Here is an 18,542-nt window from a genome sequence, read left to right on the forward strand (position 1 = left end):
CGCTCGCAGCTCCCCGCTGGCCGCCCGGCCCGCGCCTCTCCCCCGCACGCAGGCCCCGGTCCCGCTGCTCCCTCCCGGCCTGCTGCCCGACGGCGGCTAGCCCTGACTCAGCTTCCCCCTTGGCTTCTGTGAAAAACAAAACCGCCGCTTGGGCGAAGGCGGCAGTGCGGAACACGCCGGCTTGCTCGCTTTCGAGTGTGTGAAGTGCGCCTGGGGCCGCAGGCGTTACCTGGTGGTTACGGCTGGCTGCCCGGCGTCTTCCCCGTGGACAGCCCGCCGCGGCGCGTCCGGGTGTGCGCTCGGAGGGGAGCGGGCGCCCTTCCCTTTGTCGCCCCGCGCCTTCACGCCGCGCTGTCACCGCCCAAGCACGGGGGCCGTGAGGGTGACGGCGCTGCTCTCCTGCTGGCGCCTAACCCTGCCTTGTGCCTTTGGAAACAGTCCTCGAAATCCACGTGAAGGAAGCCCTTCAGTGTGATCTTGTCACCCTTCTGGTTGGGCAGCGTTCTGATTCTTCGCCGGCCCCCTTTCTGTTTCCCCTGCTGTCTTCGTTGGTAATTCTGTCTGGGGCGGCTGCTTGGAGAGATCACTCCTTTTCCTAATTCTTTTATTATGGCTCAGTTGGGAGTGTTTGGAAACAGTGAACCTGTGCTGTCCCATCACACCTGAAAGAGGTGGTCGTGGCCTGGGCCGAGAGTGTGGTAAGCTCTGAAGACTCCTGGTGGATCAGAGAAAACCCAAAAAAGAGAGGGCTGAGAGGAAGAGAGCAGTTTCGTAATACTGAGAACACTGGACCCTTTATCTGCTGTTAAATTGAGCATGACTTTCAAGCCATGCCTCCTAATTAATTTAATTCAGTGTCTGGCATCAATAAGTAATTGAATTATAAAAGAATTCAGTGTAACAACTTAGGACATTTTGTTGCTGAAAGGTTCATTGGAGAGTAGAACAGTTCGGTGATTGAAATAGGGATGTTTGAAGCTCACAGCTGGGAATTAAGGGTTAGGTAAGGACTTCTTTATCAGACCCCAGAGAACATGCAGCAGGCTGCTGGCTACCACTAGCACTGTTGCCTCAGTCTTGCTGGCAGGATATTGCACTGATTCCTTCTTGGCTTCCTCTAAATAGGCTCCTTGTTGCTGATGGAAGCAGTGGAACACTGCAGAGGGCTTACAGTTCTGGTGAGAAGGCAGACCGGGAGCACTCAGGCTGCTAAATCTACGGTCAGCTATTACATAAGACTCTAAGGTTGAAAAGGCTGAATAATGTGATTTGGCTTAGTGGGATTAATTCATGCTAAGAAACTTAGGGGATTTATCTACACTTTGTCTTCTGCCATAGTTCTAGTAGCCTCGTAGTGGGAGGCATCAGGTGTAACAGTCTCTTAGGGGTACGGATTGTGAGAGGCCCCCCCCTAGCTTGAGAGAAGGCTGTGACTGGGTCAAATCAGGGATAGTCTGTTCATCTCCATGTAGTATATTCATCTCAGATGCCAAGCTTAGTGTGGTGGCTGCCATCTAAAACTTGATATGCATCTTTGCTTAGGCTGGATAAATAACTGCAAGGCTCTGGCATGTATGGACCTTTACCCTGCACCATGTTTTTTGATAGTGGTGGGGCTGCTGCAGCATGGAAACAGTTCTTGGCGAAGAAACACTTGTCCAGAAAGAGCACAGTAATGAGCACTCAAGAGAATATGGATGAGACCCAGTTGGTGTGCAGAACAACCCTGAAGGGAAGTGTGTGTGTGTGTGTGTGTGTGTGTGTGTGTGTGTACGTGTGTATCAGTGAGGTCGGTAAAGTTGGTATTGTTACATATCTTTATTTTCCTGATGGGTGATAGAGATTATATTACTGTAGTTGGTGTTAATTATATGTAGGGGTTGCATTTTTGGAAATTCCCTCAAATCAAGAAGTTGTAAAATGAGAGGCATATAAGACCACTATCACCTAGAATGTTTGCATAGAGTGGATTTTTGTATCTTATTGATGATAATGTTGGGATTGAAGTGGACCCTTTTGCAGAGCGCATCATGACTGTCACACGCCGAGATATGCTCAGATGGTTGTCAGAGCCGAGTGCACCTCCGCAGATCTGCCTCAGCCTTGAACCCACTCTTAAAGGGTGAGATCGCCACTCTCACCTTCTTTTCAGATTGCCACTCTCACCTTCTTTTCAGATCGCCACTCTCACCTTCTTTTCTGTTTAGTTTTTTTGTCTTTCTTTTGTAAGCACATTTTTAAAACATGTAAAAATCCAGCCGAAGGGTAGAGCAAGCTTTGGTGAGTTCATGCTGTGGTGAGCCACCTGGGAGGAAGAGGAGAGCAGACCCTATCATGTGAAGGAGGAGAAGGTATTGGTAGTTTCTTTGTGGTTTTCTGCAGTTTTACTAGGAGGATCTCTAAAAATTGACAAGCACACGAACCAGATATCCCCTAGAAAACAAGTAGAGGGAACTTAACATGGTGAGTTACACTTTTCTGTATGTGATATGTAAATAATTTCTTATTGGGCTTTAAATGAATGCTTAAAGAACTCATGCTCTTAAATCTTTTCTAGTGTCTTGTGTGGTTGGACCACATTTCTCAAGCATTTGTTGGGTTTTGTAAACTAAGAAATAGAAACCTTAAAAAGGTTCATTATCTCCAGTTTGAATTTTTGTCATCTAGTGTGTGGTTAGGAAAATGCTTTCTTTCATGTGTTTGTAAGGAAGGATAAGATTTGAAACCTATTTCTTTTTTTTTTTAGTTATGAAATGGACTTTTTATTATGAGACAGAGTGACTTATAAAAAAAAAAAAAGTAGCAAATATATTTGGGCAAAAGCCTGAGGGCAGATCTATATTTTTGGTAAGGTCTTTAAGTGGATGAAAACACATAACCTAGGAACTTAAGAAAAGCTTAGTTTGCTAGAGCAAACATAAGTTCTGTAAGGCACAGATGATTATTGAAAATGATGAATTTGTGTTAACTGAGTTTTGGGGGCAAGGGTGGAGTAGAGATTAGCATTAGATGTACAGCACAATTAGTTGTCTGTTAACCACTCTGTTTCTGAGCTGTTAATAACCTTAAAGTCTTTAGGGACGACTTTGTTTTCTTTTTTATTAGAGGGAAAAAAAAAGAGGAAACAAAAAAAAAATAGACTTACAATGCATGTGACACAGGAAAAATTCTGGGACAAAAAAGAGTCAGCGTAATTGCTTATATAAATTAAGGCCGATGAGAAATGAAAGGGTAAGGTACATAATTTTAGAGTTTTAGGGAGAAAATGAGTTTTTAAAAGATTGTGCAATTTTATCATCACATTAAATATCAGCAGAATGGAATGTTACTGGGGTTTTCATTTTCTTACAGAGAGAGCATCATTTTGTATAATTTTAGTGTGCAGCTACAGTGTATATGTGGGGCAGGGATTTGACAAGAAGACCAGTTGGGAAAACTGTTAACCCTTTCCAGTTCTTAGAGGAACCAAAGTAGTTTTATTCTGAACGTATAAATAGTAGTTTCACATCCAAGGTGAAAGTCAGGGTTTTCCTCCATTGCTATTCTCTTTGTTTACTAGGACCAGAAAACAACAAAGAGAAATGTGAAAGTGGGTAAGGATGTCATGGCTGGACTCTGCCCTTTTCAGCTGTTAGAACTCTGAGTCTTGTTTCCTTTAGGCTCACAGCCCTCCTTCAACTCCAAATCCTGCCGTGTGGTATCTCGTGTCTGTGCATGCACTGCCTCCTTCTGTGGTAAAATCTCTCTCTACTGCTCTATTAAAAGGACACTTGTGATTACATTTATCGCCATCTGGGAAATTCAGAGTAATTTTGTCATCTCAGAATCCTTAATATAATCATGTTTGCAAAGGCCTTTTGCCATATAAGGGGACATATTCACAAATTCTGGGAAAAAGGATGTATCCGTCTTTGGGTCTGTTAATCAGCTTACCACTAGTACCAAGGACTTCTGAACTTGTAAGCATGATTCCAAACTACTGGCATAATTCTAAGAACTATACAACTGTAAGATTTAATTTTCTTGTGTACCCTCTTTGTTCTATTTTATATCTAGATGTATCCCAAAGCCTCATATGCTCATAGTGGCCTTTAGGAGGTGATAGATTGTGAGGGTCTGATATCATCAGTGTACTGATGAGTTTATGGCTGGCTGTCATGCTGGGAGGTGAAGCCTGGTTGGAGGAGGTGAGCTGCCGAGGGCATGGCCTGGCAGGGTCCATCTCCCTTTCTCCTGCCTTGATCTCACACTGCTTCCTGCTGCCGTGTCATGAGCTATTTCTCCACAGCCGTAGCCCTCTACTCTGCTGCCCTGCCTTGCATCCAGCTTACTATGGGCTGAAGCCTCTATAGACTGTGAGCCAAAGTAAACCTCTCCTAGGGGCTGGGGATTTAGCTCAGTGGCACACTGCCTGCCTGGCAAGCGCAAGGTCATGAGTTCGATTGCCGGTACCGGAAAAAAACCAAAAAAACAAAAACAAAGTAAACCTCTCCTTTTACTTGTGGATGTCAGGTATTTTGTCCTAGCAGTGAGAAAGTAGCTAAGACATTCTCCCTGCTTCCTCTTTGGTTGTTGTTTAAAAACAAAGTTGAGATATTTCAGTGATGGAGAAAATGTTGATTTGGTTCAACCACAGCAAATTTGGGGTCTGAAAATATGGTAACAAGTTCAATATACTGCGGACATTGTAAGACAAGTGCTAGAGAGGGGCTGTGGATGTTAACAAAATGCTGGTAGGTGGAAAGTAAAGGCCCTTTTTGGACAATGGGAAATCAGGAGGAAGGCCTCAAGATGGGAAACTAAAGATAGTATTCAGGATATAACATAAAATGGATTAGTTGAAACTGGGCATGGTGCATACCTGTAACCCCAGCACACTAGGAAATTGAGGCAGAAGTATTGCAAATTGGAGCCTTGCCTCAGAAAAAGGAAGGAAGGAAAGAAAGAAGGAAGGAGTGAGGGAGAAAAGGAGGGAAGAAGAAGGAAAGAATGAAGGAAGGGGAGGGACACAGGGAGAGCAGCTTAGTGATACAGGTTAGTGCAAAGGCTCTAGGTTCAATCCAGAGTACTTGGGTCAGGGGAGCTAGATGAAGCAGGGGCTGAAGAGAGAGGAAGTTGGTGATTGAGGTTGGAGTGGTAGGCCCGCCCTGTGTATTGCATGGAGGAATTTGAGAGAGGCAGGCAGTGCAAAGGGACCCTACTGCAGAAATGAAAAACCTGAACTAGGGGTGATAGTGTGAATGGAAAGGAGAGAAATTATGTAGAACTTGTAGTAGGCGTTTGGTAAATAAATATGAAGTATGAAGCAAGGAGAGAAAGAGAACTAAAATTGAACTTAAGATTTCAAGTCTGGATACCTAGAACAAGATAGTCATTGATAGAATTGTGCCCTTGCAGAATGCCTGTGTATTTAGTGATTTAGGAAAAGAAGACAAAGCAGTGAAGGGTTGGGCAGAAATACAGGAAAAGAACTAGAGCTATGTGGTGTCTGGGATGTAGGGGAAGAGAGATTTTTAGATTAGTGTAATAGGTTCAGATGCTGTAGAAGCATAGGTTATAGTAAAGGCTATTGATTATGGCTGTGTCAGGGTCACCAGACTACCCACAGACTTGATGATTTGCTTAGAAGTACGAACTGTTACAGTCTAGGTTGCAGTTTGGTCTGGCAAAGTGATACGGAGTAAAATCAGGAAAGACAAAAAGCTCATCATGGGATGAAGTCCATGGGAAACCAGGAGCAAGCTTCCAAGTATCCTCTTCCGGTGGAGTCATATGTGAAAAATGTCTCCAACAGGAGCGCTGACTTGAACCTTGATGCCCATATTTTTTATTGGAGCTCAGCCATGTAGGCACGCAACACCTCCAGGACAGACTCCAGCTACTCAGACTTCACCCTCAAACATTAAGATTTACCATAAATTTCATTGTTAGCCTAAACTGTTTAATCAAACTGAGACCATGTGGCCCAAGGCTGTGGACATGCAAAAAACACTTTCAGCAGGCAGAAAGTAGAAGGATTCAGAGCTCATCTCTGTGGAGCCAGCCATGGGTCAGTCTGAAAGACAAGCCTTTCTTGAAAATGCAGGGTTTGAGCAACCTAGGCCTGCTGAGTTATCTCCTGCGCAATAGCAACTAGGAGGTCTTTGGGAACATTTGAGAATGAAGCTTCAGAGAGAAGTAATGTTAGAAGCCACAGTGCAAGAAGCTATGGAGAGACTGACTGATGGGAAAATGGGTGCAGATGTTGAGAATTATATTTTACAAAGACTCAGGATGAAGGGATAGAAAGATAGGCCCATAGCTTAATAGAATAGTAGCTTTGGATTTTTTTTCTTGAGGCAAAAAAAGGAAAAGATCAGTATTTTGTTAGAAGGAAACATTAGAGACAGGGTTGGGAAATACAAGCATAACAGGTGGCAATTTGAACAATATCTTAGAGACAGTTTTCTGTGGTAGGGAGAAAGACACTTCTTTCTCTGATGAAGAGTGAAAAGGAATGAGGAATGTGGTGAAAAAATGTGTGTGTTGTCAAGTGGCTAGGCAGTTCCTAAGCAGCAGTCCTTGGGTCACCACACCGTACACAGATTAAGCCCAGAGGAGTTGAGAATGGTGTGAGTCAGACAGCCTTGCTCATTGCGCAGCAGGTAGCATGGACATCGTGATCCCATTGGTTCTCCTCGTCCCCTGTCCCATGGGTGGTAGGGCGGTAGCCCAGCTGGATGTGTGCACACAGTAATCTTGAGATCTGTTCACCCTGATTTAAACATTTCATATATAGTGTATATGTGTATCAAAATATCATATCCTGTACATATCAATTAAAAATAAACTTAAACAGAAAGAAATCTTCCAGTATTATAAGGGAGTTACTAGCATTTCTAGTCAGCCTTAGTCCTGCTCTTTATCATGGAGGTCTGGAAACAAATCTCCCTTCTGAGCCAGAGAGAGAAACCAAGGTTGTCTGTTTTGCAAAGGTTCTGTAACAAAGCTCTGAAGGCCTTTGCTCAGAAGACCTTCAGAGATGCCAGACTATGGAGAATTGTCTCTCAAGGCATACACAGAGCATTTATGTGAATTATATGTACATGTATGTATATATTTCTAAATAAAGACATTTTTAGGTATGGAAGATGTGTCCTGTTTGAAACACTGGATTGAGTTAATGTGACAAGATTCATATCTTAACCATTGATTTCCCTAAGAGAGTAGTGCCTGGGCCTTGGCAGGCACTCAGTGAATATTTGTTGAATAGTGTATGATTGAAAAGAATGATTGTTGAATGATGAATGAATGAAGATATTTAAAAGTTGTACTTCTTCCTCTTGAGAAAATGTGGACCCCCTTAATGAAAACTGGAGTTTATTTAGCCTAATGTTCATGTTATTTGAAGTCCATTGATAATACCTATTTCATAGCAAAATGTATCAATCCAACTGACAAGTAAGGAGTCTACTTTAATAATAATATATATATATATATATACACATATATATATATAAATTTTTTTTTTTGGTCTTTTTTTGAGACAGGGTCTCACCATGCAGTTCAGGCTGGTCTTGAGCTCACTTTGTAGCCCAGGCTGATCTCAAACTCTCAATGATCCTCCTGCCTCAGCCTCCAGAGTGCTGGGATTACAGGCATGTGCCACCACGCCCGGTGGTATCAATAAAATACATTTTTAAAAAGATAGTGAAAGAATGGTTTTAAGAAATGTGATAAATTTTAGAGGAATGTACCTTGTTAGGTTTGAAAAATCTTTATGTAGTACACATTTTACTTATGCAATACAAATTTCAATTATAAATAATGGTCTTTAGAATGGTTGCTACCTGTGTTTCTGGGTAATGTCCTAAAATAGTAACTCCTTGCAGGTGGTGCTGATATTTTTTAAAGCAAAGCTGTGTAACTGATGTGCTTGGTCTTATATGAATCAGTATCTGTAACAATGGCTTCCATACACATGGAGTCAGATGACTAGGAAGCAATTTTAATACTCTGTTGGGTTCTTCATAGTGGGGGTACATGCAGGTTTCAGTTGTTGAGGCTGTTAAGCAGTATTTCAGGTATGAAAATGAGAAGGATTTGACTGTTTGCCTTGTAAAGAGGAATAAAACCAGGGTATATGGCGAAAGAAGTATGTAGAGAGGTAAGTTCACCTCAAAGAGATTCATTTGCACCCAGTTCTGTTCTCCGTTCTGATCTGTGTGCTTCTGCCTGCTGCAGAATGAATCAACCTGACGTTTTATCAACTTCTTGAAAAGTGGGGTGAAGTGGTGTGGAACACATCAGAGGGGTGAAGCCGAGCAAATCTGAAGGAGAGCAGAATATTTCATCTCATATCCTGTGCGTCCCCCGCTTCTCCTGGAGCCGGAAGAGGCTGAACTGATGTCCAGTCAATTTCAGTTCGCCTTGCTACTTCGTGTTAGATTGATAGTGATACATTTACAGTAAGGAAACAGCAAGCCCAGGCAGTTACAGTGTCATACAGAGTCACCTGTTTCTCTGCCACTCTGCGGCCTCAGATTCCAGTGTGACTTCCCACACAGTGACCTTCAGGATTTAATATATAACTTTGTAGTTACTGATTTTACGTATATATGTGGTAGTGTTTCTTTGAAATGTCATAAGTTTATGAACGTGTTCCAGTTTAACAACTAAGTGTGGCTAGAAAAAAAATTATGTAATGAAAATCATCTTTGGTGACTTAATAAAAATAGGTGATGGTAAGTGTAAATGCCAGGTAAGTCCTGACTGCTGATTATTTCCTCCTATCATACACATAAACTGAGTGGCTTTTTTAGTATTGTGTGGCTCTTCATATAATAATGCAGTTTTCTCATGAGAAATAAAATGACATTTGAAAGAAAATTTCTAACTTATTAGTATTCCACTCAAATTGAATTATGTGCAGCTAATGATTATTTTTGGATGCCTTCCAGAGAAAGATGGGACCGTGTGCAGAATTCACACAAAAGCTGAAGGCCTTATGGATGTGGATGTACCCTTAGAGTTGGTGTTCCATTTACCGGTCAATTACCCTTTGTGTCTGCCTGGTATCTCAGTTAACTCAGAACATTTGACCAGAGGCCAGTGTGTGACTGTGAAAGAGAAGTTACTTAAGCAAGCAGAGACGCTTTTGCCGGAGCCCATGGTTCACGAGCTGGTTCTTTGGATCCAGCAGAATCTCAGGCATGTTCTCAACCAACCAGAAACTGGAAGTGGCAGTGAGAAGTGTACTTTTCCAACAAGCACGACTGTGGATGATGGATTGTGGGTAACTCTTTTGCATTTAGATCACATGAGAGCAAGGACAAAATACATCAGAACTGTGGAGAAGTGGGCCTCAGATTTAAGGCTGACAGGAAGACTGATGTTCCTGCGTAAAATAATACTGATTTTACTACAAGGAGACAGAAACAGTATCAAGGTGCCAAATTAAGTGTTCAGTGTGAAGCCGGTTATTTTATGCTTAAAAGAGTGTGTCTTTAAATGTGTTGGTGACAATGGGATTGATTAATCATTAAGATGCTTCTGCCTTCCCGATTACCATGTTAATGGGTTTTCAGTTTCTTTTTCAAGAATGCCTAATTCCTAATTGCAACTACGGACTTGCAAAGCTCAAGGATAGGTATATTTTAACAGTCATGCCACTTAATGAAAGTGACAGGTTGTTAAAAAGAAAAAACCTGTCTTTTGTAAAAATGTGTTTGTTTTTGTAATTATCTGTGAAGCTCAACTTTATAAATGTGCACTCAATGTTTGTGCCTATTAATATTTCTTTCCATAATTAGGCATAGCACAGTGTGTATTTGTAGATCGTCTCCAAAATTTGTAACTTACTGATAGTTAAGAATACATTCTGACACTTTTCATTTTGTACCTGTAGTACCTGGAAAGAGAGGCATGTCCCTTATAACTGAGGTTTAGTGTCAGTAGGAGTAGAATCATTAGAACTGTCGGCCTGTCACCTCCTACCTAACTTGTGCTTTCCACCTGACTTGTCTCAGCAGCTGCTTTCAAAACCATCATCTACGTTAGATTTTTCACATGCTTATTCTAAACCCTTCTAACCTGTTTTCTGAGGCACCAGACAAGGAACACTGCTTATTATATTTTAAATCTTAAAAGAGTTACAAATCACTTAAGTTTTATAATTACTGATAGGTTGGATCAGGAGTCATTACAATAGAATGTATTTAAAACAGATTTAGTATGAACAATCTGTAATCTTAAAGGCTTACAGAATAACAGCTGGTTTTGAGTTCTTACTACAAAACTCCTTTGGCTTTTGGTTAACCAGATTCATGCTGGGCTAAGTAGATAGATGAAATAATAATTCAAATTAAACATATATTCTGGTTTGGGTCCTGACCAAGGAACTATGTAACTGAAGGCAATTGGTAGTCTGTCTATAAACTTTGAGCAAAATATTAGCTGACAAAAATGAGACAAATTAAATTTTTTACTCATATTTACCTTAAGGGCTCAAATTTTTCTTTAAGCCAGGTCAGGCATGTTAGGATAAATACAGCTGTTTTGTAAGTATTGTTACTCAGATTGAATCATCAGTTAACAAGCACTTTCACATATTACTAGAGCTCTGCTAATGTAGAGAAATGATACATTTCTAGGAATTTTTTAAAGCTGTCTTTAAATGTCATTTGATACAAATTTCTCCATTAAGTTTTTGTAAGATTGTTTGCTAGGATGGAGAATGTGCGGTAAGTTTATAGATGCCACCAATTTGGAGTGGTGAGTGCTGTGTGCTTGATAACTCCTTTTAGTTGCTGAGGTAGCAGTAGTGGCAGCAGCACCTTAAGCTCATAAGTGGGCTGTAGTATTACATATCGGACATTCCTGTAAGTGCTTTGCATGTATTACTTCATTCTTTCATCACAGCTCCTCCTGGAGTAGGGTCTTGTTATGAGTACTGTTTTACAGAGGAGGTTAACTCATGCGCAGAGCATTTCAGTAACCAGCCCAGAATCAGAGGTAGTAGATAGGCCAGTCCAGATTTAAACTTGATAGTTTGATTATGTTGCTCTTCATTCCTTCATTACCAGCACATTAGTCTGCCATGCATGTAAAACCACTGTGTAACTCTCACTGCATGGTTCAGAAGGGGAGTACTCTTTTAGCATGAAAATAAGCCTGCAAGTTTATGGCTCTTTTAAAACAGACTTAGAAATTCAGAGTAAGATATGTACTTAATGTACTGATTTATCATTTAGGAATATGTGGTTCTTCAGAAAACCTCCAAAGTAGATGTGGACTCAAATGGAAAGAAATGCAAAGAGAAAATGATTAGTGTACTGTTTGAGACAAAAGTACAGACGGAACACAAAAGGTATAATTTAGTACTATTGCAGATGAAAAAGCAACTGAATCGATAATTATACTCTGACAAATCTAGGCATATTCATGAGTTTCTCTTGTATAATGCAGGTTTCTGGCATTTGAAGTCAAAGAGTATTCAACATTGGATGACTTACAAAAAGAATTTGAAACTGCAGGACTTAAGAAGCTTTTCTCCGAATTTGTACTTGGGCTGGTAAAATGAAATTAATGACAAGGAGTTTTTGGTAAATCAGCAATGTGTTTTGTTGTTGTTTTTGCATTGGACTTGGGAAATGGCTAATCAAAATAGTCATAAGGGAGCAATTTTAAAGTTTCCCTGTAGCAAAATCACTGTAATTTCGGGAACAAAAGCCAATTCTGTTTTATGGAATATTAAACATGAAAAGAGCCCATCTATTCTAATGTTTGCTGGGAAGGACTAGGTTCAGTGGATGGAACATTATTTGGAACACAGATAAAAAAAGATGCTGCTAAGAGAGCCCTTGTTTTTGTATAGACAATTTGTTTGGAACGATGCAATTTTCTGGCTAATTTTTTTGTAATTAAATGATTTTTTAAAAAAGAAATTTGTTTTCATATTTACTTTTTTCTATGTTTACATTTTTAGCATTTAATCATGATTTGTCCCCATTCAGCTTATTATGCCTAATGTTTGAAGTTGATTGTTAAGAAAAATATAACACTGATTTCTTTGTGGAATTACATAAATCTCTATTTAAACCAAACCAAAGAAGTTCTATAGAAACTGATTTATAATTGTTTTGTTTGGGCTTCCATGTATTTGGTAGCTAAAGGACTAGAAAATCTATTTAAATTGAAATTTTTATTTGAAAAATGTAACTTCTTGTTTTGTGAGGGGAGAAAAGTTCGCACAAAATGATCTTGGCTTGCTGGAAAGAAGAAATTATGTGGAGACACTATTTTTCACTATGAAATCTTTTAGATCATGATAAAATATATTATGACCTGAACAAAGATGAATTAACAAAATAAAAGCTTATGGTAAAATCTGTAACAAAAAACATGAGGCTGTTGGGCATGGTACTGTACACCTGTAATCCCAGCACTAAGGAGGCTGAGGCAGGAGAATCACTGTGAGTTCAAGGCCAGTCTGAGCTACACAGTGAGAGCCTGTCTCAATAAAACAAAACAAAACAAAAAACAACACCCCAAAAACATGAGGCCATTTGTGACCGAGAAAGGATATTTTTGTGCATGAGGCTACCTGGGCTTCTGAAATCGGAGGTTGAGTCATGAAGAAAGGCCATGTGAATCCCTCTCCCTGAAGCCTGTGAAGTGCACTGATGTCATTATGAAATTACAACGTGGGGAAAGAGTGGGGAAGACAGCACAGCATGCTGAGCAATATCTCTGGACGGTGCTTCTCTGTGGCCATGACGGTTCAGCCTGATTACTGTATTTTCTGGCACCCTACTTACTAAATTATGACTGTCATTTTGTGGAGTTCTGTTAAGGAGGGGACGTTTTTAGTTTATTTCATCTCCTTCTGGAGTGTTGGGGATTTTTTTCCTGGAGAACTAGCAAATGTAGTTAGATTGGTATGCGAGAGTGTACATGGCAAGGTAAAGGTGCCCTAATTAAATGTGCAAGTGAGGAAGTAGGCTTAGAAGTTTTGGGCTGGTTATTATTACCCTTTTATTTGATTTACCATGATTTTAGGGCAAATTAAAATAAGGAAACATAATAGGATGAGAATATTGACTGTACTTCACAGGAAGTCTTAATAATATTAAACATTATCACTATCAATGCTGTAACAGTAGCAGTAGTAGGAGGTTAGGTTTGAGTTTTATTACAGCAGAATGTCTGGGCCTTTGTTTGACCTTGACTCTGTCAGTATGTGTTCCTGCTCCGTGCATGATGATGCTCAGACTTTTCAGGTGTAACTCTATCTTGGAAGAAGAGTTTGGTTCAAGTAGAATACTAAGAATGTTTTTATTATATATAATTATATAATTATATTTCTGTCTGCTAAAATTAGGTAACGAGGTAGAAAAGTATTGGCTGTTACTTTCTTTGATGTTTATATCTTAGTCTTTCACAAATCAGAATGGAAAACCAAACCTGGACAAGGTTTGCAATTTGTATAAATTTAATTTGAGCTTTAGGCAGAAAGAAGATGTAAAATTACATACCAAAAAGCTATGAGAGTCTCTTGGTGTTTCTTCAGTTTTAGTGGTAGAGAAAAAGCATCTTAATTGTTTCCATTGGTATTTTTGTCTCAAATTCTGCTGCTGCCCTCTCTGCGTATGGTGATTATAAAAAGATAACTAGGACTTCAGCTTCCATCAGAACCAGACCAGTTTCTCACTGAAAATGGAGAACAAAATACAAAACTCATCCTCTTAAACATATCAAGGTCATGAGGATAGTGAGAATTGCTGGGCTTCATCTGGAAAGGGAGAGGAACCTCCGGAGAAGTAAACTCAGCACTTTGGGATATTTTCCCTTGGATGCATGAGCCACCTGGAAGACTTAGAGGTCGGGCTGTTAATTTTTGTCAACTTGAACTCGTAGTGAGTAAAAATTTGAGACATGGAGGACAGTGGAAGTGGGAGGTTGGGGGCTGAGACTGCAGAAGGACTACATTGTAGGAGTAAGGGTAACCTATAAATAAACCGGATATCCTGGATTATGGCAGAGCTTTGAAGATTTTGGATAGGTGCAAATAAATTTTAAATCTTGAACTAGGATTACATAGATCCATGATTCTAAATCTCTGAAATCCTTCAAATCTTTGGAAGAAGATCGTATCATTGTAGGCCTCACATTATCTGTGAATTGTTTTAAAATTCAGTGTCTGACAGCCAAAAGCAACTGGATACATGAAGAAAGAAGGTACCAAGTGAGAAATAGCAGAGACACTAAACAAAAGAAGTAGACCTACAGGGGCTGCAGATGCTGACACTATCAGACAGATCATGAAAGTTATGCTTAATACGCTCAAGGAGATAAAACCAAGCTTGCAATTGGAATTGGAAGCTATAAATGTGGCATGGTGTATTTGAATAAAACCTAGTGATGAAACATAGAAATTCTAAAACTAAAAAATGCAAGAGTTCAAGGGATAGTTAGGTAAGGTTCTAGTCAGGACATCAGAAACCAATCTGGGTACTTCAGAGGGGATTAAAACGCACTGGTCACATGTAAGCAAGGCTGAAAACAAAGTGGGGGCTAGAGGAGAGGAGAAAGAGGAGGCTGGTATGCTCCGCGTCCACAAACTGCAGCCTCCCCTTCCATTACTGGAGAGGCTGCACCCGGTTCTCCATCTGCTGTTGTGCTGCGTGGACTGGAGCTAAACTTTCTGATAGGTTCTGTCTCTGGGCTGCTGAAGTTTGGAATGACTCCACTCCGATTGTCACTGGCAGCTGCCAACAGCTACCACCGTGCTGAAATCTGGGCTTGCTGTTGATCGCCCAGAGTGTCTCTGGTTGACAAAGACGTCTGCCTGGGAAATGTCGTTGGTAGGAAGCTGACTTCAGGAAAACAGCAGGCTGTGGGAGGGTGGGAACGTGTGTGTGAGGCGGGCAGAAGGGGCTGAACAGCCTCCGCACGTAGCCAGCACCGCCCTTCATTTCGGCTGTTAAGCACCTCCACCGCCTTCTGTACATAATTAAATTTCTACAGGACAGTAACGGTATTATGCAAATTTAACTATGTTTCACACGAAACAAAGTTTCACATTCTCCCCTAAAAGGGGAGAAACAAAGTTTTACCAGTTATCTTTACCCTTATTAATGTTAATTCTTTTAGTTTCTTCACAATCCTTCTTAGATATTCTGTAACCTGAAGATTAAACTATAAAATTTGCTACTACCAGCACTACTTGAATAATATAATAGGAGACAAGAGGATGAAAAATTAGTTGCTGTGTACAGAGGTATACAGAACAAGCAATAAAGCAAATTTACATAAATTGATAATATTTTTGTAACTGTAGGTCTTGAAGCTGTAGGTGGTATTTATAACTTCTTGCTTTATTTGATTTTTCTCTGTTCCTGGCCATCATGTCAGAGCTCCGGGTTTTTCACATAATGGGTATTCTACATTCTGAAACAGTCTGAGTCCATAGCAGTTGTGTTGCTTAATCCTTACTATTAGACAAAAGTTTTAAGAGGCAACCCAGAGGGTTCCTGAGGTAGTCTTCGTTGACTACAATTAAGCGATTATGTGACGGCAATCCAGTATCCCTGTAACTGTCTGCAATGGACCCCGGAAATTTGCAGGGGTTATATTCCTAGAGCACCCATGAATAACTGAATTTCAGATATGGTCAGAAAAATGTGTATAAATGCCTGTTTTTATAGTTTAAATACTAAATTTGCTATGTCTCTGCAGTTATTTAATAAAATACTGTATAGAGTACTGTAATAATTTAATAAAAATACAATGCAGTATTTCGACCCTCTGGAGTGTTTTAAACTTCTGGCACAAGGGTTCTTTGCTAGAAACCTTAGAAGATGCAGTGCATTTGGAGGCATCTTAGGGATCTTAGAGCTTTAAGAACACTCGAAGTATCCAAATGCAGTACGGTGATCTGTTACAATGCGGAACGCTGATGTATCCGATGGGTTACAGGGCAGCAACCAATCAGCAGCCAAGAGAACTGAATAACGCTCTCGGATTGGCTACTTGCACCTCCCCCCGCAAATTGCAGAGAATATTTGCAGTTTCCACAAAACTGCAGGGGTTTCTGTGAACAACTGTTGCAGTGTGAAGAAAAATCCATCGACGGCTGAGGTCACAAACTCTGAAGCACGACTTCACGGGGTTATGCCAATCACCCCAGTCAGTACAGGAAGCTGTTTGTGGTTGATGTCATAGGAATCCAAGGTCTGTAGGTCTCCAGCTCATCATCTAACACTTTGGAACCATTTATGTGCCCTCGTAGAAGCATTCTGTCCTTGTGAATCAAAAGCTCTAAGTCAGCATAGCTCAAGATTTTGGGGTCAAGAATAAAAATTCTGTGATAGAGCAACTGTATAGTACTGAGAGGAAGGAGTCCTATTGTATCCCTTATTTCTAGACCCGTGTGTTCTGGCAGTGGGAGAAATAATATCTCATGGTGACAACTGGCTCAGAGTGTACGCTGCATCGCACATGATGGCCCCTCAACCTCTGCATGACTCGTCTCCCACTTGTCCTGCTGAGTCTTGGTAGGCCATTTTATTATTTTTTCAACCAGACGCTTCTGGATGATTTGGTACCTGGGAAGACCTATGAATTTTATATTCATGGTCCCATTGCTGCATTTCTTTTGTTGTGAAATGAGTTTCTTATTTAGATGTGTTATATTGTAAGGGATATAGTGTCCTAGGAAGAATTCAGATTCATGTGCTCAGAAGAAGTGTATGTTTTAGTAAGGATAACTCGCGGGTGCTTCCATTGCAGAAGGGAGCCAATGTGATTAATTAGCTACCAGGTAGCGGGTGTGTCCCAGGATGCACCATTGGTGGCTCAGTCTGTGTCTTTAGCAGGTTAGGTACTCAACAGTAGCAGCTGGAAGTTCAAGTTAGTGATTGGAGTTTCATGTAACGGAGTGCCTGTGCAACTCCCATCTGTGCTGCAATGTTTACTTTATTTTTAATTATAAAGAGAACTAAAAAATAACACCAAAATAACAACAACATAGACAAAGGCAAAACAAAGCAAAAACAATAAAAATGATATAGGACTTTAAAACAAAGTGATAGGAATTAACAGTGGTTGTTATATTACGTATGGTTATCTTCAGTGAAATTGCTCAGGTTACCAGATGTAAGAAGGCAAAACTGATTAAACCCTTTCATAATATCTATTGTACATTTTGGGTTTTATTTACTTTTTCAGTTTTTTACACTAGGGAGACAGTATGATATTTACACATGCAAGTCTGATTTATTTCACTTACGAGTATGGTCTCTAGTTGCATCCATTTACCTGTAAAAGCCTTGAGTTTATCTTTTTTTTTTAATAGCTGAGTAATACTCCATTGTATCAAAATACATCTTTTTTTATCCATTCCTCAGTTGATGGGCATTTGGGTTGTTTCCAAGATTTAGCTATGACAAATTGCACTACTATAAACATGAGTGCACATATATCGCTGTGATATGATGTTTTTAGTTCTTCTGGAAAAGTAACCAGAAGGGAAATAGTTGGGTTAAGTGGGACTTCTAATCCTAGTTTTGTGAGGAAATTCCACACTGATTTTCACAGTGGTTTCACCAATCTACACCCCCACTGGCAGTGGAGAAGTGTTCGTTTTTCTCCACAGCCTCTCCAGAATTTGTTATTGGTTGATTTTTTAATGATAGCCATTCTTTCTGGGGTGAAGTGGAATCTCAGGGTTGTTTTAATTTGCATTTCTTGCATAACCAGTGATGTTGAACATTTTTTCATATATGTATTTGCCATTAGTATTTCTTTACCTCAGAAGTGCGTATTCATCTCAGATGCCCATTTTTGGATTGGGTCTTTGAATTTTAGGGATCAGATTTTTAGAATTCTTTTTATGTTCTAGATATGTTCTAGATATGTTCCTTTGTCTGAGGGATAAGTGGCTAAAATATTTTCCCAATTCGTGGGTTTTCTTTTTATTGTTTTGGTGATTTCTTTTGATGGGCAAAAAATTTCTAATACAATGAGATCCCAGTTGTTGATTCTTTTTTTTTTTTTTTTTTTTTTTTTTTTTTTTCCTCTGGTACCGGGAACCGAACTCACGACCTTGCGCTTGCCAGGCAGGTGCTTTGCCACTGAGCTAAATCCCCAGCCCCCCAGTTGTTGATTCTTTGAAGTATTTCTCCTGCAGTTTGGTTTTTCTTTTCCATGAACTCTCTGCCTACCGCAATGTCTTCAAAATTTCTACCTACTTTCTCTTCCTGTAGATTTAGTGTTTCTTTCTTAATATTTAGATCTTTGATCCGTTTTGACCTTAGTTTAGTGCATGGTAATAGACATGGGTCTAGTTTTAGTCTTCAGCATGTGAAGACCCAGTTTTTCCAGGACCATTTATTAAAGAGGCTATCTTTCTTCCAGTGAACATGTTTAGCCCCTTTGTCAAAGACAAGGTGGCTGAGTGTGTTTGTAGTTGTATTTGCATCTTCTAGTCTGTTCCATTGATCTTCAGGTTTTCTTTGTCCTAGTACCATGCTGATTTTATCACAGGAACTTTGTAGTATAAT

The 18,542-nt window shown here is 40.1% G+C and overlaps 1 protein-coding gene across 2 annotated transcripts in view; it reads left to right on the forward strand.

The window, feature by feature from the left end:
- Positions 1-11,924, forward strand: part of Rwdd3 (RWD domain containing 3) — a 13,770-nt gene extending 1,846 nt beyond the window's left edge. The window contains exons 2-4 of one of the 2 annotated variants that reach the window (XM_005388762.2): positions 8,940-9,427; positions 11,232-11,347; positions 11,446-11,924. In XM_005388762.2, the coding sequence (XP_005388819.1) occupies positions 8,940-9,427; positions 11,232-11,347; positions 11,446-11,560 (719 nt within the window). In that variant the 3' untranslated portion in view covers positions 11,561-11,924. Of the gene's footprint in view, positions 1-8,939; positions 9,428-11,231; positions 11,348-11,445 lie in introns of those variants that run through there. The other variant, XM_013516467.1, reaches the window with a different exon arrangement.
- Positions 11,925-18,542: the final 6,618 nt, after the last annotated feature.

Source organism: Chinchilla lanigera, unplaced genomic scaffold, assembly GCF_000276665.1.
Source record: "Chinchilla lanigera isolate Chin_1 unplaced genomic scaffold, ChiLan1.0 scaffold00034, whole genome shotgun sequence".
Classification (NCBI taxonomy): domain Eukaryota; kingdom Metazoa; phylum Chordata; class Mammalia; order Rodentia; family Chinchillidae; genus Chinchilla; species Chinchilla lanigera.